This window comes from Gobio gobio (assembly GCF_949357685.1).
Source record: "Gobio gobio genome assembly, chromosome: 19".
Taxonomy (NCBI): Eukaryota; Metazoa; Chordata; class Actinopteri; order Cypriniformes; family Gobionidae; genus Gobio; species Gobio gobio.
The window spans coordinates 25,567,888-25,594,928 of record NC_137112.1 but is presented as its reverse complement, the minus strand read 5'-3'; the positions used below and the strand labels follow the sequence as shown (position 1 = coordinate 25,594,928).

The window sequence follows — 27,041 nt, the reverse complement described above, 5'->3', positions numbered from 1 at the left end:
GTAAGATTACAAATTTAAGAAAGTACATTGTATTTAGCATTTAAGGTATGGATAATAATTCTGGGGTTTTTCCAGCAGGAGATTTCCTGCTGGGCCTGCTTTACAGTGAGCATTTGAGGTATAAAGGAAGATTGTTGAGTTTCCAGCAGGAGATTTCTGCCGGACCTGTTTTCAGACTCTCACCGTCATTGCCTCTATGCGTTTGAATAGTTATGCTGATTAGGAGTAGAATTGGTGATACTCTGTATGGGCGGGTTTTCCCAAAACCTGTATATTTAATTTACATGCTTTGTTCAACCTCAATGTAAATCCCTCCCCCTTTGGAATGTATATAACCTATCAGGTATGCTGTTTGAGTCAGACTGTTTTCGGACGACCTGCAGCACAGAGAGTTCTCATTAAAAGAATAACTTCTGTTTGATCCCGAAGTCTCCTGGTCTTCATCTTCTGAGTTTCCTACACTTTAGAAGATAAAAGTTCACAACATAGCTTTAAAAGCTCTAGGAGGAGATATACTGTCTCAGAAGAAGAAGCAGCTTCAATAGGATTTCAGTATGTTAGCTTTGTCAAGTCAACATATAAAACTTTGCAAAAACACACTTCAGTGTCAGTTTATTTGCAGTCACATTTATTCTGATGAAAATTTCTCACAGTTGTAACGATACAAGTTCATTTGAATGAATAATTTAATAAACAACAGTGGCTGTTTTCAGGAAGAAATGCTTATTTTACAGTGAAATCAACAGAACATTGTACTGCCGACATGTGCATGATGTGCGTGTCGTAGTTTCATCAACCGACCTCAAAAATGGCGAAACACTGTAATAACACTGACAGTAACATGAAACCATTCATTTCCCCCCACTCTATACATATTTAAATCTATCCACACATTAAATAACTTTGTTATTTAAAATGATACACACTGACAAAATACAGAATAACATGTACATGTGTTGATGATTAATGTTAGATTTGTCTCTAGTACATGGTGTAATGCCCCTCTTATTAAAAGGAATATTATTGCATTTCTTGTATGTTTTTTGTATTATCGGCAGTAATAGTATAATTCGTTCGTTCGAGCGATGAGGTCTCTTTTCGTGGTTTGTAAATGAGTCTTGTAGAGGAGACAGATCACTCAGAAACATTGTGAAAACAGCACTATACAATTATATTATTTGCAACGTTTTAGCAAAATATATGTTTACTATTATTTGCATGGTCAAGTGCTACACAAAATGAGATAAAGCTTCGTAATAATAGTTTTCAAAAATAAAAGATAAAACAAAATACAGTCAGATTAACAAGTGAATTTATGAATATGAATGTGTTTCATATCAAGAAGTTCAAGAGAAAGTGTTGTAGGCTCAAACGAGCAGAGAGCACTCGTACGTTTGTGTTTTCAGGGAAATATTACAATAAAATTCACAAAATGGAAAAAACTGTTCATAAAAGTACTTAAAAAAATATTGGTCACTGTTCGTAAGTAGTAAATGTTAACATCAAGTATCTTAATAAGTGATGTGGAGAACATTTTGACGTAATCGCACAGACACTGAAAAAGCTGACAGAACTACATTTGCATCTTCCGTCAGAAATTGCTTCTTACTATTATGATATTACAGCTATGCCTTCAAATGAATATTTATCATTTATGCATAATAAAAAAAGAATGATTTTTATATAATAAACATATTCAGGCTATAAGACAAGGAATTTCAATAGGAACTACTGTCAAAAAAATATAAAACATACAAAATACACTCTACCTGGTTGAAAACAAAAGTAACCTTAATTGTTTTTAAATGTCTATAGGTAAAACTACAATTGGACCGTTAAACACAACCAAACAATCTCCACACACTCACACACACTCTCACACACACGCACACACATAAAAAACATGTAAATATAACACGGTGCCTTAGCACAGACTGGCACACACAGACCTACAGAACAGAAGCATATAGTGGTGCTTGTAGTGTGGCACGATACCGAGTGTTTTGAAATACATAAACTCACAAACTCGTCTCTCTATCCAAATCTGTGTCCTTCTCTTCATCACCTCGCTCATGTCCAATGGCAACTACAACTGTTGAGCTGCAGAAACATAGAGAAAGATCCACGTCAAAAAAGATAAACAGATATTTGATTGTCGAAAAGCTGACGAGAAACAGTGAGTGACGAGTTTGTTCTTGGAGCAGAAGAATACAAACAGTTCCCTTTCAGAGAGGAACTCAACACTGCATCTTGGATTGACGCTAAAGGAGACGCAATCAGCGTGACCGGTGTACACACAACATTTTAATTGGCCAACGACAGTCAGTCATGGACTGTCGTCGGCCAATGAAATTGTTGTGTGTACACAAGTGCTTCAGACACTGATGTTCCTCATAGCGTCAATCAAAGACGTAATGTCTCATTCCCCTTCTCAGGGAACCATAGGTTACCTTCATAACTTGAGACGTTTTATGTGAGCGCATTCCAGTGTTATTTTTGTATTATTGAGATACTGCTATCTGCTATTGAGATACTAATAGTTTTATTAATATTTTGAATTAGTTTATATTTTCCATTTTCATTTTCATTTCAGTTAAAGTTGTAGTTTTAGATTTTTTTTATATAAAAACAATAAATATATAATTTTTTAAATATTTATTTCCATTTTAGTCTTTCATTTTATTTGTACATTAATTTAAACTAAATTAAAATGAGAATTGTTGCATTGGAAACTAGCTGAAATAAAATACGTTTAAGTTTTTTATATTTGATTTCATTTCAGTTGATGTTTATTTTATTTGAAGTAACAAAAATGTTTTTTATGGTCTTAATTTTAGTTTTAGTTACAGTTATAATAATAACCCTGGCTCCTTCCTTATGATTAAACAGTAAAGTTACATTATTATGATTTATTCTGTCAAATGATTTAAATAATCAATTATTGTAATTAATAACTAAATAATTCATATTAAAATTATTTAATTATTAATATTTATTATTTCAAAATGTTTAAATATATATACACTCCTTTTATATTTAATCTGTTGCTGCATTTAAAAAAAAAAAATCATAATTATTATGTTGACGACTCTAATAGTGGAATATATGCATATCTATAATCACTCTAGACATTTTGTTAAACATCCCACATGGGTTTGACTTATGAATAAATAATATTGTATGTACAGAATTTACTGAATATTCAGATTCACACAAGACAGAATGAAACAGGTGTCAAATAAACATCAGACTTAAAAAACAAAAATAGAAAGAGCAAACTGCATGCGATAACTTTGACAGCCCTATTTTACATGACTATCTGACCCCAGGGAGTTATAATTGTGCATGCGCTAAAGCATGACCTTTGACCTAACCAAAATCATGCTTTTCCATGCATTTAACATTCTCAACAAATACACACAAACATGCACACGGAGGCTAAAATGCTCAGGAAAAATAGAGCTTGGGTCCCTCATGATGCCAGTGTTTTTAGAAAGATGCCCTTTGTAAAGCCAGGAATTATTTCATTATCATTAAACTCTAAAGAGGAAGACACAACATTTTTCAGAAAAGGAGAAAAGGTTTGAACATTTAGGAAACATGAACCATAGTACCCACAGCACTAGTGTATATACAGTGATCGTGCACAGACGGGTTGGGTTGCGTCTTACCTTTGGAAATCAGCATCTGAGATATTAGGAGAGGGAGCTTATGAGTGACAGGGATGAAAAATTCAGTCATGATATGAGCCTGATATTCACACTTCCATTTTTATGAGAACAGCATGTTTGAGGAATTCACTAAATATTGCTAGATTGCTAATTTGCATTTTTTTGACTATGGGCTCAGACATGACCAAACTCTGCTTGAGAATGAAAATGTTTCTTATTTGATCTTTAACAGGGTTTTTAAAGTGGTCATGAATTGAGAAATCAAATGTTCCTTCATCTTTTGACATATAAGAGGTCACTGTACTATAAAAATATCGTGTAGGTTTCAGAACTCAAAACTTCCTCCTCAGTCCAAAAACAGCTTTTTTTTTTTAAACCAAGCTCACAAAACAACTTGTTTCGGATTTTGTCAGTATGGCGTAATAGTGCAATGGAAGACTGCCTCTGCAGAAGAAGATCAACGCCTACTTCAACATCATTGCCCCGCCCACCGATTCACACATCATGTAGTCGTAAATACAAGAAAGATGCAAACACAGAATTACCCGAGTAATAAAATGACAGACCTCAAAAAACATTAAAGAGCACCTATCATGGCATTTAAAATGTTCCAAATATTGTTTTAGAAGTCCCCAACAACAGTTTTGCATGCATGCAATGACAAAAAAGACATTAGTTTTCTTATAATATGCATTTATTTTTACCTGTTTTGACAGCGATTCTCAAAAGATTCCTTTAGTGATTCACTTTTCAAAACCCCGCCTTTACGTGACGCTAATCTGCGGTGATTGGTCCGATGACCCAGTCAGTTGTGATTGGTATAGTCTGTGCAGATATTTTCGGAAACGGAACGCCCATCAAAGTCTTATAGTGACAGTAATTTGTTATATGTGTCAGGAGTTATGAATATGAAAACCGCGTCTGTACCGTTTGATTGTAATATGAGCCTCAGCTGATCTCATTCATAAAAAAACTCCTCTATTCTCCTCACGAAGACTCGCGACAAATCAACATCCCTCAGGGCTTTTAGTTCAAAAGTGTGCAGATGAGGAGACATATTGATAGATTCTCATATGTCTGTGTCAAATTTCTAAACAGAGGAGTATTTTTTATTCAATACTTCCTCAAAATGCGCAGATATAGCCTAATCATGAGCGATTGAGTCTCTTATGTGTTGTTTTCAATTCATACTGGCAGCCGGAGGGCGCTCTGTGCACATGTAGTCCATGTACAGACAGATGAAGAAGATACCATGTGCCAAAATAGAAGTCCTTAATAAAAGCTTCCTGAGATCGCGAAACATACATTTGACGACTAATAAACACACAATCGCGACGATGTATGGTTTGTCTTCAAGCCACTTAGTCTTCAAATGCTCATCCTTGGGCAGATGAAAAAAGTTTGCTTTTGAGTCTCACTTCAGAACACAGCGTCTCGTCGCCATGATGTTTTCTAGTTTTCACTGGCGTCTTGGAGCACAATAAGTGGACGTATTGTATTCAAATAACTTGACAAGTTGACGTCATCTAGTCAGAGAAAAAGCTTCGGTCTTCTAACGATTCTTAAAAATGACTCAGAGTCGACTCTTACTTTTGAAAGAAAATAACTATATATACGGTGCACTGTCATATTTCAAACTATGCAGGAAGTTTTTGTTCACTTAGATCTATGTTACACACTACATGAAAGGTAAATTTCAAAATTCCATGATAGGTGCTCTTTAAAAAAATTTATTAAAAAAATCCAGTTCATGACCCCTTTAAAAGTAGGATTTTAGTTCAATGTTCGAAAAGGAGGAATAAAAACGTGCTGCTACTGAATCAAGAATCTGAAAATGTCCCATGGTATCAAAATACTGTGTATTTTCATCTATCCTAATGCAATGTTTACTGGTTTGCGGTGAGATTAAAGTGACATGTTTGAATATTATTATGCAAGCGAAGGAATGTTCTAAGGGAATATTAAATCCAAACCTTTTCGAGCTTTGATCTTTGTTGGTGCTGTCAGTGTTGAGGCCTTTCCAAACATTTCCAAAAGACGTCTTTGTCATTTCATCAGAAATGTTGACCGTGGATGGATCGTCCCTTAATGAATGCAAAAAATTCAGCAAATTTAATCTCAGACTATTTTTGTTGTCATATTTTGAAAGAAAAATGTTAAAGTTTGTCCTAAAATTTTACAGAAATGATTGACTGCAGGCTGTGTGCTTCTATAATGAAATATGTGAAATGAAATTATATTTTTTTGACATTTTGCTTTGTATATTACATTGAAAAATGTTTTCTAAAAAATAAATACAGTACTGTCAGAAGTATCTTATGCTCACCAAGGGTGCATTTATTTGATCAAAAATACAGTACAAATAGTAATATTGTGAAATATTAATACAATTTAAAATAAATGTTTTCTATTTTAAAATGTAATTTATGTCTTAAATGTATTGATGGCAAATTTCTCTAGGTCTTTCAGTGTCACATGATCCTTCAGAAATCATTCATATATTTTGTATAATTAAAAAAATTGAATTGAATTGAATTTTGAATGATATTGTATGTTTTCTAAAAGTTTCCTAAAAAATTGTGCTCCAAATTAATATGTAAAATTATTCAAGTCAAAAATAAAAAAAATGTAACCACTGCATCAATATAAATACATTACAAAAACATAAGATTTAATGGTTAGATTAGGTAGAAATGGAAACAACAGTTACCAATTTTACAGTGTAAAAACACTGAATTTGTCCTACTTACTTATAATGCCCCTCTAGGGGCACTTGAACAATTCCTTCATCCTCCATCAAGACACACTGATTCTCCTGAAAGTGAGAGAAAGAACATGTTGGTGATTTGTCCTTTCAAAACATTGTCTTCAGTGATTGGTCATTGCCGGCCAATAGCGTTGTCACAGGCCGCAACCAATAGCGGTGCGTGATGGGGGGTGGTACCTCTTGCTGTGCATCTTCCATTTTCTTCTTCTTGCTCTCGGGCATAAGGTCATCAAGCCAGCTGAGATCTCGCTTAGAGAAGAAAAAATCCAACAGCTTACGGATGAACACAAGGGCTAAGACCTGCAAGAAAACACATCATATGAGAATCTTGATGATCATGCACACACACAGAAATATATACAAACACACACGTCTTACCATCATAGGAAAGACAATGGCTGCTCTGGAGGTTTTGATGACCCAAAGAAGCACCAGGCAGCTGAGCTGGATGATGGTAAACAGGTGCACTTTTCTCAGCGGGACGTGTCTCAGGTAGATGAAATCAGGCTGGTGTTTTGTCGGCATCCCAAACAGCTTCAGACGATCAAAGAACTGAATGGCAAACACAAACACACCCAACATGGTTAGAACTGCACAAAATGATCCTGAAAAGTATTTGGACACAATTCACTGAAAAACTGTTTAAAATAAATTCGTAAATTTAAATTAAGCTGAAATAAAATATAAATTTTAGAAAAAAAACCTTAAAAAACGTATTTAACTTTTCGTACTAAAATGCCTAAAACTAAAACAAACAGTTTTATTAATAAAAATACAATAATAATAATAAAATTAATAAATACAAAATAAAACAAAAAATAAATTAAAGCTAAATAGAAAAATCTAATAAAAATTACCAAAAATTACTTAAAACTTGAAAACTGAAAATCTAAAAATAAAAGCTAATTTAAAATATGAATAAATATTATAATATCATATAAATAATACTAAAATAACACTGGGAAATTACATTTTACAAAATATATTAAAACAGACAACAGCTCTTTTGTAGTGTGTAATCATATTTCACAATCTTACTGTTTTTACTGTATTTCTGATCAAATAAAGGCAGCCTTGGTGAGCAAGACTTCTATATAAATAATACTAAAATAACACTGGGACACATAAGCCACACCTGCAAATGTTGGAATTATCAAATATTAGGCACAACATATGACTTAAGTAAATGCAGTACCTGTATGCCCCTGAGAGACGATGCTCCCATGTAGAGGAACACTCCATACAACACAGGCATCGGGATATGCTGAGGAAAAAAACAAAATAATAACCATTAAAAAGATAAAAATAATTTTTATTGCAAGCATTTAGCAATGCAATATTGTAACTATTATCTGTTGACCAAAGAAGATCACTGACCTTCAGTACGGAGGTCATAAATACTGAGCTGCCCATGAGGACGAATATCATGAGGCCGGTGAAGCGCTGCTCTCGGATGCCCAAGAACTTGGGCTGTTCCCCAGGTGCGGAGCATTCAGACTCCAATTTGAGGCTGTTCACATGGCTGATTGACAGCACCGTCGCAGCCACGAACCACGGGAGGCCCATGATAGAGCACACACCCAGCATCACACCCACCACAAACAGGTCCAGATGATACCCACAGCCTTTCTGTGGATGCACACATACACAACGAAAGACATGTGACATCTCATCAAGAGTAAGAGGTTATTTGTTAACCAAAAGGAGCATAATGTGAAGTAGTGACAAACCTTCAGCTTGTGTTCCTTCCTGTTAATAATAACGGCAGTGATTTGTTGGTCCATGAAGATGAGGATGGTGCACAACAGAGCTGGGATGAAGCTCACAATAGTGGTCCACCATGGGTTTGGTCCCAGCGGGCTGATGAACCAGCCACGGTCATCTCTGGTCGGCTGTAAGAGATCATCAATTACAGATTCATATTCTGAAAATCTACAAATGAAAATGACACAGTATTAATACTACTCTTAACGACTCACTTTAAACTCATTAGGAACCTGTAGTTTTGTGGAGGGGACCCCCAGAGCGTAGTCCGTCAGAACCATGGTCAAGATGGTGATGAAAACAGCAAAATCGCTGATAATTGCCCTCACCTGTTGAGAAACGCACAGTATTGGAATAAGCGCTAGAAACTGAACATGAAACTGTGAGCCTTGTCTCTGTTAGCCAGGTATATTATATTATATTATATTATATTATATTATATTATATTATATTATATTATATTATATTATATTATATTATATTATATTATATTATATTATATTATATTATATTATGTTATATTATATTATATTATATTATATTATATTATATTATATTATATTATATTATATTATATTATATTACAGTATATTATATTTAGTGCTAGGCAATCAATTAATCGCATCCAAAATAAAAGTGTTTACATAAGATATGTGTGTGTACTGTGTATAATTATTATGTATATATAAATACACAATCCTTCATATATATATTTAAGAAATATTTGCATGTATATACTGTATATATATATTTATATAATTGATCTTATTTATAAATATAAATATTTTATATATAAATATAACATATTTTTCTTAAATATATACATGCATGTGTGTGTATTTATATATGCATAATAATTATACACAGTACACACACATATATTATGTAAACACAAACTTTTTATTTGGGATGTGATTAATCGCGATTAATCAATTGCCCAGCATTAATTATATTATATTCAGTGTTGGGCTCTTTACTCAAAAAAATGTATATATTACTCAACTAGTTACTCCTTTCAAAAGTAATATTATTGCTTTACTTATTACTCTCGGCCAATAGTAATTAGTTACACTACTAGTTACATTACTTTCTCATTACACCCCAACTAATTGGTAATTGCATAATTTTTGCAGTTACAGAAAAATGAAGAGTACAACTGGCTCAAACTGATGACAAGCAACATTTTTTTTAAACAACTTCTGTTATTTAATAAAGCAGAACCATAGTAAAATCTGTAACAGGGTTCAAGCAAGTAGAACCAACCAAACATGTTGGCAGACAAAAAGAGGCCAACAAGCACCAGCACATTTAATCTGACGATGAAATAAGTTTATACAATAGTATGCAATGTATATATATATGGCAACAACAATTAATAGAATGTGGTCTGAATGTTTCAATGACCTAAAAATATTACAGACAAAGTCTAAGTACCACTACACAATTTACGTGTGACATTGATGTTTTTTTTCATCCTTTTTCCCTACAAAATTTAAATAATGGCTGTATTTCTAGCTGCTATATGATGTGGATTTCTCAATCTTTTTGAATTTCATTGGATTTTTTCAAATCATTAGCGATTGTGACAAAAAAGTAATTAGTAACTAGCCATTTTTTGGATGGTGATTACTTACATTTTATTAATATTTTTTACACTACTTGTTACCAGAGAAAGTAATATTATTATTATGCCCAACACTGATTATATTTATTATATTATATTATATTATATTATATTATATTATATTATATTATATTATATTATATTATATTATATTATATTGTATTGTATTGTATTGTATTGTATTGTATTGTATTGTATTATTTTATATTAGCCTGGATGCCAGCCGAACTTAGCTCCGCCCACAACATTTGAGGTCGGGAAGTTCGGAATCCATTGAGGAGCAACTACGCTCGAACCAGAGCTGTTCGGACCAATCAAATTGTCAGGGCAGGATTTATACGATGATGGACAGATGATCAACAGTAACATAATCATCCACGTCACCAAAGAGCGCTTGGGTTTGAATTTGTTTACTAAACGGAGAACTTGTTCGTATATACACCTTTACTATTTCTCTCAAAAATGATTATCGTGTTGGTACTCCGTGTATCCTTAAATTCTTTTTACAACACCGGCAAAGATTGTTTACACTCATCTTCTTCTTCTACTTCTTCCAGTGTGCGTGCAGTTGAGTTCTGTTTACAACTATGTGTCGCTCAACATATGTCAATTACACTCACTTATATTCTAGAATTTGAGTATGATGACGTCAGGCTAATATTATATTCTATTTTATTAATTATATATTTTTTAATTATTTAAAAAAAAATATATATATATATATATATATATATTTTTTTTTTTTTTCCACAGACTCCCTTTTTGAAAACAGCTATAGGTTACAGTTGGCCCACAACAATTGCAGCACAGTGGGGAGATGAATCCACATAAATTCACACACGCATACTTTCACACTTGTCTGTACTATTCTATACTGAAACACACACACAAGCTTCTTGCCTTGGTGGGGAAGTAACGGCTTGTTTTGAACTCCTTGAGGAAGGAGGACATAGCAACCGTAGAGAAGAAGAGAATGACAGACCAGAAGAGGACGTCAGGTATGTATGGACCGTGATGGCCACATGCGCTGCCCAGAAACTCACCCCTGTTCTCCACACAGCCCTGAGACGCAACATAAGACACAATAATCACATCTGCTTCTGATGAAGAACAAAGATAAACACAACATCCAGAAAAACATTAATATACAGTCAGGTGTAACTGTGGAAATGTTACAAGGATTTGTTTACACTGGATTAGGTTGTGTGCGTGTGTGTGTGTGTGTGGGGGGGGGGGGGGGGGGGGAGCTTTAAAATAAAAGGAGGGGAAATGAGGTGAAACAGCAGTGGATTTGCTTTTATTAAAGCTTAGTCACTGAAATGTATTCATTTAACCTATATTTCAGCCAAGAAAATGAGACACAGATGTCTGTAGGAATGTTAGGGATAGTGTACTAACTACTTTTTGAAAGAAGGAAGTAAACAGTGTGTATACCATAAATTATATATTATTTGGAAAAATGTGAAATACACAACTAGAGCACAGTATATGTGGAACACATTATCCCACAATGCAATGCACTCAATGACCTTCCATTTGGAGAGTGCTGTACTGTTTATTAACATTGTCTTGACTCATTCTTAGATCAGACTGGCAAAAACTGACTTTTGTTTTTAATTAGAACCATAAAATAACCCTATTCATTTCCAAGATGACATGCTATGGAGGTCATGTGACAATTTAGCATACTACTGTGACAAATGAACAGGACGTAATATCCTTTTCTTCTTTTTTTGTTATCTGATTGAAATGCAAAATGTTTGAATCTAGTTCTTTGGATAAAATGGATACAAAAAATGTATGCTATCATTGCATAATGCATACAGTTGTACATCCTATTTTTAATGTCAAATCAGCATTAAGCATGTTAGTATTCCATTTAGAACATAGCCATTTGGTGCATTCAAATCATGTTGGAACGATCTTATTTACGAGTTGAACGCAGAGGAACCCCACAACAAAGTTGTAATTACTTAACTTTCTTTAAGCCCGAATTTACGACGTTGGAGTCGTGTCAGAGAGAAAATATAGTGGACATCTGTATTGATGGTAAATTCGCTGAAATGAAGGCTATTATAAATGTTTTCATTTACAATAAAACTAGTTACATGTACAAAACACAATACTATTGTACAGTTCTTATGATAGAACATTTTAGGATTCGATTTACAGCACCTTCATAAATTGTATCAAAAACACACCTGATTCGTATTATTTATTCATCATTTTGTAGAAGTACAGTAGAAAACTATTGTGTGCTCTGACCAGAGTGACTTGAACGTACCAGACGTGGTAATTACGACTTCCCAACTCATAAATACAAACGTCAAGTCAAGTCAAGTCAGGTCAACTTTATTTATATAGCGCTTTTAACAATGCAGATTGTTTCAAAGCAGCTTTACAGTGTTAAACAGCAAAACAATGCAACAGAATTCTACTCAGCTGCACAACCACTCCGGAGAAAACGGCAACGTCACCAGCCCACCCCAACCATCACACAGTGACAGTGTGGGCTTTAGATCAGTAATTAGATCAGTAATTTTGTTTATATGGCCAACTCAGCCTAATAATTAGATTTATTTGGATATTTAGTTGAAAAAATTAAGAAAAATTTGCAAACTGCTGAAATCAAGTGACTTTGGCGATTCAAACCGCTGAATCGACTCACTGTTTCATAACGCTTCGAAGCTTCATGATGCCTTGTTTTGAAATCGGTCATCATGATATAAGTCGTTATTTAGGGTTTTTTTGCACACAAAAACTATTCTCGTCACTTTATAAAGTTATTGCAGAACCACTGTAATGAGATGGACTTTGTAACGACGTCTTTAGCACCTTTTATGGGTCTTGAGAGTGTACCGTGCATTGTGCCAATGGAGGCCTTTCTGAGCGATCGGATTTCAACTAAAATATCTTCATTTGTGTTCCGAAGATGAACGGAGGTCTTACGGGTGTCGAACGACATGAAGGTAAGTAATTAATGACATCATTTTCATTTTTGGGTGAACTAACCCTTTAAAAAACAGCGTATGATTATTATTCTGGCAACTTTACAGGTCAGAGGTCATAATAGATCGGAATATTCGAAAGATCAGAGGCAACACGCCGGAGACGGGTTTATTGAGGATGACATATCGATTTAACAATTATTAAATTGTAATATTCGAACAATCGGAGTCATCACGCCGGAGACGGTTTTATTGAGGATGCCGTGTCGACGAGGCAATTTCAGGGGGAGTTTAATTGACATGGTCTCTGCAGACACTTCAGGGCCAACAGTCCCAGGCAAACATCCCAGGAGGACTTGAATGCACCAATAGTCACACTTACCTTGACATCTAGACCTAACCAGTCAATCTCAGATGCAGTGATGTTTTTTTCCTCCCAGTAATTCAGTGTGGCATTACTTGGTTCTTTAGGCATTGTGCACACACACCTGCAAAATAACACACACACAAATGCATCACCGTATTTCACATTAATAACTTTACCACACATACAGCGGAATTATAACTGTGAATTCGAGGAAGAATGATATGTGTGTCATTACTCACGAGTACTGAGTGAGCTGGTTGAGGTTGTTGTGCATGTTAAAAGGGTATATCTCTCCCAGATGAATGAGTTTCTCCAGAGCCTCATAGATGAAGATGATGCAAATAAGGGAAGCGAAGGCTTCCTCTGTGAACCGTGTAATGTAACACACCAGTGAGCTGGCGTCTGTGGCAACCAGCAAAAGACAGAAAAAGGCCGTCCACAGACCGATACACACGCGTAAGGAGAGGTAGGACAAACCATAATCTCTGAGGAGAAAGACACAAATGAAAACAAAATTGACTTAAAATGACTCTAATAGATTAACTAAATAATTACGGCAACTCTGTGTGATTTTTCAGCTAATAAAAAAATATTTTAAAACCTTTTTTTTCCTTTCTTTAAATCGTAGTCACTAATCACCCACAATTCGTATTTTTCCTTTATTTTCTTTTGTATCTATTTTATTTTTATTATTTCATTATGAATTAATACATTTTGATTTGTGGGAAAGTACTTTGTATACACACTCTATTGCCAAAATTATTGGGACACCCCTCCAAATCTTTGAATTCAGGTGTTCCAATCACTTCCATGGCCACAGATGTATAAAATCAAGCACCTAGGCATGCAGACGCTTCTACAAACATTTGTGAAAGAATGGGTTGCTCTCAGGAGATCAGTGAATTCAAGTGTGGTACCGTGATAGGTTGCCACCAGTGCAATAAGTCCAATCGTGAAATTTTCTCACTCCTAAATATTCCACAGTCAACTGTTGTGGTATTATAACAAAGTGGAAGCAATTGGGAACAACAGCAACTCAGCCACGAAGTGGTAGGCCACGAAAATCACAGAGCGGGGTCAGTGCATGCTGAGGCTCACAGAAGTCGCCAACTTGCTGCATATTCAATAGCTACAGACCTCCAAAGTTCATGTGGCCTTCAGATTAGCTCAAGAACATTGCGTAGAGAGCTTCATGGAATGGGTTATCAGGGCCGAGCAGCTGCATCCAAGCCTTACATTACCAAGTGCAATGCAAAGTGTGGGATGCTGTGGTGTAAAGCACGCCGCCACTGGACTCTAGAGCAGTGGAGATGTGTTCTCTGGAGTGACGAATCAAGCTTCTCTGTCTGGCAATCCGATGACCGAGTCTGGGTTTGGCGGTTGCCAGGAGAATGGTACTTGCCTGACTGTATTGTGCCAAGTGTAAAGTTTGGTGGAGGGGGGATGGCCCTTTAGTTCCAGTGAGAGGAACTCTTAATGCTTCAGCATATCAAGACATTTTGGACAATTTCATACTCCCAAATTTGTGGGAACAGTTTGGGGATGGCCTCTTCCTGTTCCAACATGACTGCGCACCAGTGCATAAAGCAAGGTCCATAAAGACATGGATGAACGAGTTTGGTGTGGAGGAAATTGACTGGCCTGCACAGAGTCCTGAGCTCAAGCCGATAGAGCACCTTTGGGATGAACTAGAGTGGAGAATGCGAGCCAGGCCTTCTCAGTGCCTGACCTCACAAATGCGCTTCTAGAAGAATGGTCAAAAATACCCATAAACACACTCCTAATCCTTGTGGAAAGCCTTCCCAGAAGATTTGAAGCTGTTATAGCTGTAAAGGGTGGGCCAACTCCATATTAATCCGGATTAAGAATGGGAGGCCATTCAATTTCATGTGCTGTAAAGGCAGACATACCAAAACTTTTGGCAATATAGTGTATATATTTTTGTAATTTTCCCAGTAATTTATTGAGTGAAAAAAAAATAATTTAGATAGTTAGACAGACAGACAGACAGTTAGATAGATGCATGTGCAAATAAACAACACTATCAGCACAATTAATTCTTAGATAATTCCCCCCTTAATCAGACTTTGAAATACTTTGAAATGGTTATTGCAAATGAATCATAGGAGCCTTACTTGCAGAATTTGAAGAGGATTTTCTCAAAGACCAAGACAGGTCCCGTACTGCCCAGGATAGTGAGGGGCTGCCCAGCAAACAATGAATATGCTATACCCGTCATAGAGGCTCCAAACAGAGACTCTATCGCACTCTAAGAGAGAAATCGGAAGAACATATCATCAGTCACAGCATAATTATTCAATATACAGTACATGTTTTTGCTAATATAAATTCACTTATGTGTTCTTACTATGCGTCCTTCTGTAGCTTCACCCAGCAGACCTCCAAAGGTGATCACAGGAGACATGCAGGCACAGTACAGGAAGAGGAAGGAGGCGAGACACTGCAAACTTATGGCATCTGTGTAATCGGACAGGTAGTGAGGAGCCTTACGCTTTATGTCCATAAGTAGGCCCCCAAATATCCTGTAGAAACAATTAAAAGACATCATCTGAGATCCGGGTCTGTCTCAGACATGAAATTGACAGACTTTACGAACACAAAAAGATATGGACAGTACATATTCATAGATTACTCACATCCCTGTGCGCTGTAGCTCTGGTCCTCCGTGGCCTCCGTGTTCCTCAGCTTCCCCCAGATCAGCCCCTCCATTGGCCAGAGGAGGAACCTTCCGCTTCTCCTGCCAGATTAAGACATAAAACCAACGTTACCACTGATCTCAGACTAGAGATAAGAATATGAATTATTCCAGCTAAATCAATTTTTTACAGAAACCGAAATTAAAGTTTTCATTTAGCTGAAAAATGAAATCAACATCTATTTAATAATCTCAATTAGGTAATTAAATCTATTTAATAATCAACACTCAATTTTTCAAAACAAAGTTGTATATAAACACTTAAATTGCACAGTTGCACGGTTTTATATCAACTTTTTAATGTTATGATTTTAATGTTTCTACTCCAATTCTTTGTTGAAACATATACACTTAAATGGTGGCTGTAATAAAAAAAAAATCCTGACATTTATTCAAGCATGCAATAAATAATGAAGATGACAGGTTAAGTAAACACATAATTAATAGTCAATATAGTGCATATATTTAGCAAAATGCTCCTCTCTAGAGTTGACTACATGCTATGGCTAACTACAGTAGCTGACTAATGAGCATTGGACATTTATTGGCTTTCCTGAGGTAAATGTAAGGTTATGTGACATTTTGGGCACTATTTTAACGTTCTAAGCGCATGGTCTAAACTAAAGTGCACAGCGCAGTTGCACCAATAGCTATGTTTCCATCCAAAGTTGCGAATATAATTTATCCGCAATAAATTTTGATTTTAAACGCAATATCACATAAAACATCGAAAAAAGTCGAAAAGAACATAATCGTCACTTGCAGATGTGCTTTTTGGGAACACAGTCATGTAAGACAGTTCAAGGAGGGAAATATACCGAGCATGTTTGACAACAGACTTTTTAAAGACCAAAACTGCATTTCAGATGCAGTGCCAACAAGATTTTTCCGCTTGTTAGTAGATTTATGCTGTTACATCGCGAAAGTCACATGATTTTCTTTATGCGCATCAAGGAATTTATTCAGTAAATGCATTTCCATCTTAGTTTATGCGCATGTTTTCGTATCGGATAGAACATTTATCCGACTCAAACGAGCGCATACGTTTTTAATGCACGTTTTTAGAATTTATGCGCATCTTGGCGTTTCCATTCAGCATTTTTTGATGCGATATCCCAAAATGCGCATAAAATAGGTGGATGGAAACACAGCTAATGGCGTGTCTGAATCCACTTTTTCTAGTTTAACGACGGGAAAAATGGTCGGCACACCAGGTGCATGGTCTAAAAGGGTTGCCCCTATTCTCTTAATGAATAATGACTGTATTTTGGGTGTAACGTGCAATAAAAACAATCAGTCTCATCTCCCATTCCCTTTAAAAGCCAGTTGCGGTTGCAACATGACGGATTCGCTATTTACATGACGGAATTTGCGAGTGGAAAGACTGAACACCTCTCCAGAAAGGAATCCTTTTATTTGTAATATTTAAAAATGTTTATAAAAAATTTAAAAATTACCATTGTGTGTAATAAGTGTGTTGTGGACACGCCTATAGGCTCATATTACTAACACGCTCTTTAAATAACAAAAAAATGGTCTGTTTCAGTTGCCTCAAAATAGCAATCGGCCAACAATGCACCTAAACACACCTCGTTTTCAGATGACGCACAAATGGGCGCAAATGCATTTGCTATTTAAACAACATGGCGCAGGACATGAAAATGATAACTGCGTCAGGCTGAAACTAGCAAAAAACTATTGCGTAGCGCCTGGCGCCACAGTGTGCCGGTTGTATGATAGGGCCCGTTGTATACAAGTTGATTGAGTGATTACACATTTCAGTAAGTATCTCTTAACATACCCTCTGATGTTCATTTATGTTATTTTGTATTATAGCAATTAGTAAAGATTGAGAAGACTGATCGGTTCATGCATACTCTGCACTGACACTGAACTGAGATGACTAAGTTTCCATTTTGGTTAATAATTTTGGCCCTCCAAAACTGTTCAAAAATTCATTTTTTGGCTGGGATCGTTTTCGAAATCTATATCAATAATTCCAGTATCAGATCTGTGACGAATTAGCGCATGGAGTTTGAGAACTGGGTTACCTGTGATGGCACGTTTTTGGGTGGCTCTATTCTGATGGTGGGATCCCACTCGCCTGGGGGCAGAACAGTGACCTGGTCCAAAAACTCATCAATTCCTGCCACAAGGTCAGAACGATCCTTTGCTTTATAAGCCACATCATGGAACACCTGAAAAAGAAACATAACACCCAGTTGCCTGTAGTATATCATCATTAATAGAAATAAACATGGTGTTGCCCATAGCACTAACCTCGTCTGTCATGAGCGTGGCGATGGAACGGCCAATCTCGTGGTACTGAGGCCCTTTGCCCATCGGCCCCAGCAGAATGAAGAGAAACCTGCACAACGACAAAGGGCTTAGAAGTGAACTCGGAGGCACATCGCTCTGCAAAATGAACTTGAATGATTGAGACATTAACACATTTCATGAGTTTTTTGCACAGATCACTCTGCTCTTACCTGGTGGTGATGGGAACCTCTGCCAGGCCGTTGAGCAGCACAGCGGGAGACAGGCGGATGAAGGCCACCACAGGTTTCTCCAGAAACTCTAGCTCACCCACCAGGATGTTGGATGCCTCAGCCCCCGGAGGGATTTTCTTCATGAAGTGGAGATCTATCTGCAGACACAAAAACATGCTTCCTCAGTAATTCAACTTTTTTAAACCATCAACACTTTCATGGTATTAAAATTGTTGGTATAAACCTTTATCTGTTGAGAAAGCATGCTTATAAAGCACAGCGTTGCCCCTAAATCAAAAATCGGATGTTTTTGACAGAAGTATCCTCTGCACAGTAGAGGAACCCAGCGACCCGATGCTTTCGGCAAAATATTATCAATCTGCCTACTGCTTTCGGGAGATATCCATCAGTGTCCGGGCCCTACTAACTCTGAAACAGTGGAATACCGGCAAAAGAAGTTTACCATCAACTGCTGCCCTAACTGCGGAAAGGTGGTAAGAGCAAACGCCAAAGCAGTTGCCTGTGACTTGTGTGACGTTTTTGTTCATATAAAATGCGGGAATATTGCTCCACAATTGTATGACCGGGCAGTAAGAACTGAGTCGGATATCCCGCTGGTTTGTAACCGGTGTTGTGCGGCGTAAATGTCTTTGATGACACAAAGGAATTGCGAACTTATGATGACGACAGTATGGACGAGAGACACTCTGAGTCACTTGGTCTTTTAAATCAGAAAGGGATGCATTTTATTCACGTTAATGCAAGGAGTCTGTTACCCAAACTGGATGAAATTGGCCACCTCGCGTTTACATCTAAGGCTGCTGTGATCGCTGTATCGGAGACCTGGCTAGACTGTTCGATTCAAGAGTGTGAAGTTGGGCTTACAGGTTATTCCATCTACCGACGCGATCGCAACAGACATGGAGGAGGAGTGTGCCTTTTTATAAGGTCTGATATAACTTTCAATCCGCGCCACGATCTGCAGGTTGATGGCTTGGAGGCAGCTTGGGTGGAGTTAATTCTTCCTAAAACCAAGCCCATCATTGTTGGTGTATGTTATCGTCCTCCTAAGCAAACTGACTTTTATGAACTCCTTGAATCTGTCTGTTGTAAAAGCAATGTATGCCTAGAGAAAGAATGCATCATTATGGGTGATTTTAATACAAATCTATTATTGCCACGAAGTAGCTTGAAAGAATGTCTCTCATGTCTATGTAGGGTGTCTGGTTTACAGCAATTAATTACAGAGCCTACTAGGTTGTCTATAAACAGTCAGTCCCTTCTTGATTTCATTTTGGTATCTGACCATGAAATGATAAGTAAATCGGGTGTGTTGGATGTGGCTTTTAGTGATCATAATGCAGTCTTTTGCACACGCAAAAAAATGAAATCTCAACCAATAAATGAGCACTGTTCTATCAAATACAGATGTACCAAACAGTACTCTGCTGAGGTGTTCAATCAAAGGCTGTCTGAGAGAGACTGGTCTGATGTGTTTGAATGTAATGATGTTGATAAGGCTTGGGATTTGTTTAAGCAGCGTTTTATAGCAGCTCTTGATGAAGTCGCTCCTATGAGGGAAACAAGAATTAGGCATAGAAGTGCATGTTGGATGACATCTGAAATTGTTGACATGATCAGACAACGTAATAGATGTTTCAGAAAGTTTAAAAAGTCTAAACTTCCAGCGGACTATAACTCTTATGCTTATCTTAGAAATCAAGTTAATTGCAAGATACAGCAAGCTAAGTCTCAGTGGAAAATTCTCAATGATATGGGATCAACAGCAAAGGCAAAATCTAAGTCTGGAAAAGCGGGGCTTATTAATCAGAATGAGATGTGTTTTGATAAGCGGCTGATTGCCTGTCATTTTAACCATTATTTTACAACCATTGCTGCCAGTTTGGTAAGTAAATTGCCTGGTGTTTCTGACAAATTTGGCATAAATTTTGTTAACTCTTTTTATAAAAGTAAAAATGTCTCTGTAGGTGCATTTGTAATTAGCCCGGTCACAGAGGATAAAGTAAAAGCGATCCTCTCCACCCTGTCAGTGAATAAGGCTTCTGGCTTGGATCTTATCCCCTCCAGGTTTCTTAGGGATAGTGCAGGGGTTATATATACTATTCTTACCCATATTATAAATTTGTCCTTAAGTCAGGGTGTTTTTCCATGTGATATGAAAAATGCAAGAGTGGTTCCTCTTTTTAAGAAAAGTAGCAGAGCTGATGTTGGAAATTATAGGCCAGTATCAATCCTGTCAGCTGTATCGAAGATTTTTGAGCGCCTTGTGTATGAACAGGTGGAGGAGTATTTCATCAGGCATGATTTATTATATGAGCTCCAGTCTGGGTTTAGAGCTGCATATTCTACCGACACCTGTCTCATTCACCTTTTTGATTATGTGCGTCAGAATTTTGATCGAGGGAATTATGTTGGTATGCTATTACTTGACCTGCAAAAAGCATTCGACACTGTGAACCATAAGATTTTGATTTCTAAATTACAGTGTATGGGTTTTAGTAACTCAGCACTCATATGGTTCACTTCTTTCTTAACAGACAGGACCCAGGTCTGTGATGTTGAGGGGACCCTTTCTGATCCACAGAGTATAACATGCGGGGTGCCCCAAGGTTCGATCCTGGGGCCCCTGTTATTTTTAGTATATATAAATGATATATCAGCTGCGGTACGGTGCAAGTTGCTATTATATGCTGATGATTCTGTTTTACTTGTCCCAGGGTGTAATGTTAAAGACATTGAAAATACTCTTGGCATAGAGCTCGAGTCTGGCAGCCAGTGGCTAGTAGACAATAAGCTCTCTATGCATCTGGGCAAGACTGAATCAATTTTGTTTGGTACAAAAAGGAAACTGGCAAAATCAAATACTTTAAAGGTGATGTGTAATGGGTTTGAAATTGTATCCAAATCAAGTGTTACATATTTGGGTGTAACATTGGATCAATCACTTAAAGGTGAAGCCATTGCAGCCAAGGTTTTAGCCAAATGTGCCTGTAAGTTAAAGTTTTTATATTGTAAGACAAAGCTTTTTGATTCCTCTGTAAAGAAATTATTGGTATTAACTCTGATTCAATGTCATGTAGATTTTGCTTGCTCTGCATGGTTTTCTGAGTTGACAGCGAAATTTAAAAATAAATTCCAAGTGCTGCAAAACAATGTTATTCGGTACCTATTAAAAGTACCCTCCCGTACTCATATAGGTAGGGAGGAGTTTACAAGAGCTGGTCTACTACCTGTACATCTAAGAGTAGAACAACTTAAGTTAAATCATATGTTTAACATTGTTAATGGTCATGCCCCCAAATATTTATGCTCTAACGTAAACATGGTCCATACGCAGCATGGCTATAATACTAGGGCCAGCATCCGCTCTTGCATAGTTCCTAGAGCTACAAATGCAATTAAAAATTCTTTCTTTTATACTGGTATCATGGCATGGAATATTTTGCCTACTGCTACAAAACTCCTATCATCAAGAGGGATTTTTAAAACACAGGTCAAAAAACATTTATGGGATAGGGTAAATTAGTTATTAATAGTTTGGAGAGTCTTTATAGTGTTTTTATTTTGTTTTAGTTTGTTTTATGTGATTTTTATTTTTACCCTTCTCTTCATATTGTATGGGTTTGTTTTTGTTTTTTCTTTATTTTTGTCCATTATGTTTCTGTTTATTGTTTTACAGTGTGTAACACCAAGGACCATGCTGGAAATAAGTATTTTTACTTTAGCATGTTATCCTTTTGGATTACTGTTTTTTTCTTTTTGTACCGGTTTGATCCAGAAATAAAATCAATCAATCAATCAATCACACAAGATTTACTAAACAAGGAAAATTAGCGTGAGCGCAATTCCAAAAAAGCGCAGATGGGAGTGGAAAGTTCTGCGCGTGATCTACTGACGACACGCAAATAAAAAAGAACACAGACACAGCCAGATCATTTCCATAATGACCAACCCAATCTACCAGTTAGCGTCTGGTTTAAGACTCTCCTTCCATACATTTTGTGTCTGAAAGTTAACTCCTACAAATGTACATTAAATAAGTTCAGCCACAAAAATAACTATGTCCACGACTTTTCAGCGCACATTTTTCACTGTGTGTCTTTAGTAAATCCTGACAGTAGTTTTTAACACCAAAAGATGGGTTTCCGCTGGCGCAAGCTGTTAGTAAATCGGACCCCAAGACTTCATTTATTTGATCAAATATACAGTAAAAACAATAATATTGAGAAATATTATTACAAATAAATATTTAAGTTATTTAAATTAACTGTCCTCTATTTCTTCTATTCTATATCAGCAGAAATTACTCCAGTCTTTAGTCACATGATGTTTCAGAAATCATTCTGATATGCTGATTTGGTGCTCAAGAAACATTTCTTATTATTATCAATGCTGAAAATTATTTCAGAGTTCAATAATTCATAAAATTCATTTTTGACCGGAATATTTTCAGTTGATCTGTGATTTAACAGCTGATTAACATTTTTTGTGGAAACTGTGATGCATTTTTTCATGATTCTTTTAATAGAAAGTTTAAAATAACAGCATTTATTTGAAATAGAAAACATTTGCAACAATGCAAAAGTCTTTACTGTAACTATTGATCTATTGAAGTTAATGCGTCCTTGCTGAACAATTTCTTTGAAAATATACCTCACTAGTTTATATTTACATACTTAAGTTCTGGAGTAAGATTTACAACTGTCTGAAATGTGATTCTTACTTTGCTGAAGTCAACAGCACTGTTCTCACGACTGCCATCCCCACGTCCCTCTGTAGTGGTGGGCTGAGCCTGAGGGGACACCATCTGACCTGGAAGCAGTGCAGCAAACATACAAAACAGAGGAAATATATAACAGACTATCATATTAACAGATCTGATTGTTTAGAAGAAAGACAGTAATGTTAAGGTCATAGAGAGATAAAGACGTATGTACACTTACCTGGTTAAAATAGTTGTAAGAAACAGGTTAAGAAAGTCAGATACAAACTTCCTTGTCTAAATCTAAATCAAACTTAATCTAGAAGCAGTGAAGAAACAATTAGATGAGGTTGGATATATAGTCTACTACAAGTCCCTGTACTTTAAAAACTACTTCCTATGTGGTTAAATGCTACGCTAAGTGTATTGTTGGTTAGAGAATAGATATGGAACACCTAAGGGTGTGTTCACACTTGGCAGGTTTGGTTTGATTAAAACCAACAGGTGTTGCTCTGTTAGTACAGTTCATTTGATTAAGTTTGAACCCTGCCATTCAAACTTTGGAGCGCACCAAACAAGTGGACTGAGACAAGGGAGCCTCGGCCTACTTCCAAACAAACTCTGGTGTAGTTTGACTGAAATATGAGAGTAACATGGAACAAAGACATCTAAACGAAGCCAAAACAGGATGTGATGTCACAAGATGCAACCCAAAAATGAACAGAATGCTCAAGGATAACTGGTTCTTCTCATCATAGATATGTTGCCCATTACAGTTCGGTACTGGCGTCGGAACCACCATCTCCTTGCAGCAGATCTTCATTTGTATGTGTAACGGAGGAATTCCTGCCACTGTTTTCACTCATTTACACATTTTATAAGCTCTTTGTGAGTTCTCAGCTGGTAAACAATACCATCATATATACGCACTAACAACGAGTGCTTTAGACTAGCAAACAGCTTTGGTTTGGATGTTCAGGAAGTTCCGTCACAAAATATACCTCACAAAAGCTGTTTTTTGGTCTTGTATATTTTGGTTTGGTGTTAAAAATTACAGTGTGAATGCTAAGCGAAACAGGACTAAATGTATCTTCTTTTTTTTGGTCTGGACCAAAAGGATCAAAGGAGAAAACCAAACTACAAGTGTGAACACACCCTTAATGACGCACTATCAATTATTGCTAATTACCGTGTTGCATTTGCATATCCACCATATTGGAAAGGCCAAGATCCACCCATAAACATGCAAATTAATTGACATGGGATCATCGATTGCAGTATCTAGATCATCTAGATCCATATCTATGCGTTAAGGTGTGGTCACATTTAGTGTTTTCCACAATTTTTGCAAGCAAAATCCAGTTATTTCAATAGGAATCCACGCAATCAAAAATTTCGCATAAGGGCAAAAGATTTCTGCATGCAGGTTTCGCAAGATGGTCACACAAATTCACTGCGTTGACCAATAGAAAGCTGCTTGGTTCATACATCACCACACTATTGACAAAGGACTGTTTGTGCTTGCAAAATTTTGCTGAAATTTCACTAATATGACTGCACCTTTAGATTACAAGCGAATCTATGATCATATTGCCTGATTGTGGCTCTTCTTCAGGGTCGATGGTGGGGATGACATGGTAACCATAAGGCAGGCTTAATCGTTTGCTGAAGGGCATAAAGGTTTTTTTGGGTCGGATGAGGAGGTTGTCTGGGGCAGGGGGGACAGAAGAGCATGTGTGGGGTTTCTGGGAAGATGACACACACTTGGGACACCTAATGGACCAGGTTTTACATGAGAGCACCTGTCTGTTTCTCACACTGCGACTGAACCTAGACCAGAGAGAGGAGAGGGGACTGGGGGGCGAATTGGTCATGAAGAAAACTGGGAAACACAGACAGACACACCATTAAAAAAGGATGGTAAGACACATGCATGGCCAATGTAGAACAATGTAGAACAATGCATCTGCTGGAGAGTGTGGAGCAGTACCATTCTTATCCATGGAGTGTGGTTCGGACTGCTTTCTGCCGATATCTGCGAAAGAGCGTACGATGGGGATCCGGTTAGCCAGTTTCTTCTGGTTCTGATGGTGGTGCTGTTTAAGGAGAGCATTTCGGACCTTCTTCCTCACTTCCTCTCCCAATAAACCTGACGTCTCGTGCTGGTCCAGAACCATATCTTTAAAATAAAGACAATAAATAAAGCCATTTATGTAGAATTTATTCAAAAGTTTGGGGTCAGTAAGATTTTTTAAAAAATAAATTAATAGCAAGGGGATATATATTCATATGGTATATAGTTTTATATATACGTAGTGAAATTAGCAAGATGCAAATGCTTGCAAATAACCATATGTGACTCCATATGACCCAATACTAGTGCACTATATATGGGCGGCACAGGGGTTCAGTGGAGAGTGGGTCCCAGGTTTGAGTCCCGGCTGAGTCAGGAGGCCTGTCTGTATGGGTTTCCTGCGGGTGCTCCGGTTTCCCCCACAATCCAAAAACATGCAGTATAGGTGAATTGGAGACTCTAAATTGTGAATGTGTGTGTGAGTCCCAAGCCATGTAATGGGGAGGGTTGAGGAAAGACCTTGCAACCTACCCCAGAAAAAACATCGCCAAGACAGTCTCTCATGTTTGGCATGAGATGGCCCATAGAATCACCAAGAGTTGATTGAAATGGGCTGCACAATATAAAAACGTATTTTTTGTTTTTGCAATTCCTCTTCTTAGACTTTCATTCAAAATATTCACAAAACATCTAACCTTTAATTCAAGTCAAATAGTTGAATATTAAAAACATTTATCACATTTTTCCCCCTGAAATACATTCATTCCACAATTATTGGCACCCTTACAATCCAGTAATAATTAGAGTAAAAATCCGAAATCTAAACTGAAGTGTATTCCCATTCATATGGTGTTTCTAAGATCACCTTAGTGATCAGGAACACTTAAGTGACAAGTCATGATGAGTTGCTGTTTCACTGGGCTCCAAATTCCTAGTCATCAATCAGTATGGGAAAGACCTGAGAATACAGTAATGATGTGTGACAAAAGGTTGTTGAGCAATAAGTGGCTATAAGATAAAAGTTTAATTGTTGGAATACTCATTTCCACTATCTGGGCATAATTAATACGTTTAAATCAACTGGAGATTGTAACAATCTACCTGGAATAAGATGTGTTTGGCCCCACACGCACTGAGTAGGATGGTTCCAGTCACAAAACAAACTGTAAGGATCAAAGTTGAAGAACTGGAGATGCTAGTTGGGTCATGGGGTCAGAAAGTCTACAAAACTATGATCATACCATATTTATATAACCTGAAATTGCCTCACCGACACGGCATCCTCAATAAACCCGTCTCCGGCGTGATGACTCCTATCTTTCGAATATTCCTATTTAATATTTGTTTAATCGACATGTCATTCTCAATAAACCCGTATTCCGGCGTGATGACTCAGATCTTTCGAATATTCCTATTTAATAATTGTTTAATCGACATGTCATCCTCAATAAACCTGTATTCTGGCGTGATGACTCCGATCTTTCGAATATTCCGATCTAATATGACCTCTGACCTGTAAAGTTGCCAGAATAATAATCATACACTGTTTGTTAATTGGCCAGAGGAGAACTGGCACCCCGACTGAGCCTGGTTTCTCCCAAGGTTTATTTTTCTCCATTATGCCACCTGATGGAGTTTTGGTTCCTTGCCACTGTCGCCTTTGGCTTGGCTTGCTCAGTTGGGGACACTAAATTTTCAACTAAATATCCAAATAAATTTAATTACTAAATTAGCTGTATCAACTAAATTACTGATCTGCCCACATTGTCACTGTATGATAATTGAAATGAGCTAGATGACATAACCAAGTGGCTGTACAGCCGAATTAAAATAGTTGCATTATTTTCCTGTTTAACACTGAATCTGCTTTGAAACAATCTGCATTGTAAAAAGCGCTA

The 27,041-nt window shown here is 36.7% G+C and overlaps 1 protein-coding gene across 6 annotated transcripts in view; it reads right to left on the bottom strand.

The window, feature by feature from the left end:
• Positions 1-606: 606 nt before the first annotated feature.
• slc4a10a (solute carrier family 4 member 10a) overlaps positions 607-27,041 on the bottom strand; it is a 74,625-nt gene continuing 48,190 nt past the window's right edge. For 3 of the 6 annotated variants that reach the window (XM_079844895.1, XM_079844896.1, XM_079844897.1), the window contains 21 exons: positions 25,060-25,248; positions 23,091-23,179; positions 18,347-18,504; positions 18,138-18,225; positions 17,909-18,055; positions 15,799-15,899; positions 15,510-15,684; positions 15,277-15,410; positions 13,381-13,626; positions 13,157-13,262; positions 10,727-10,888; positions 8,418-8,531; positions 8,169-8,330; positions 7,816-8,067; positions 7,634-7,702; positions 6,817-6,990; positions 6,616-6,738; positions 6,422-6,486; positions 5,645-5,755; positions 3,672-3,708; positions 607-2,100 (listed from right to left, as the gene is read on the bottom strand). In XM_079844895.1, the coding sequence (XP_079701021.1) occupies positions 3,696-3,708; positions 5,645-5,755; positions 6,422-6,486; positions 6,616-6,738; positions 6,817-6,990; positions 7,634-7,702; positions 7,816-8,067; positions 8,169-8,330; positions 8,418-8,531; positions 10,727-10,888; positions 13,157-13,262; positions 13,381-13,626; positions 15,277-15,410; positions 15,510-15,684; positions 15,799-15,899; positions 17,909-18,055; positions 18,138-18,225; positions 18,347-18,504; positions 23,091-23,179; positions 25,060-25,248 (2,678 nt within the window). In that variant the 3' untranslated portion in view covers positions 607-2,100; positions 3,672-3,695. The remainder of the gene's footprint in view (positions 2,101-3,671; positions 3,709-5,644; positions 5,756-6,421; positions 6,487-6,615; positions 6,739-6,816; positions 6,991-7,633; positions 7,703-7,815; positions 8,068-8,168; positions 8,331-8,417; positions 8,532-10,726; positions 10,889-13,156; positions 13,263-13,380; positions 13,627-15,276; positions 15,411-15,509; positions 15,685-15,798; positions 15,900-17,908; positions 18,056-18,137; positions 18,226-18,346; positions 18,505-23,090; positions 23,180-25,059; positions 25,249-27,041) is intronic. The other 3 variants (XM_079844892.1, XM_079844894.1, XM_079844893.1) reach the window with 2 other exon arrangements.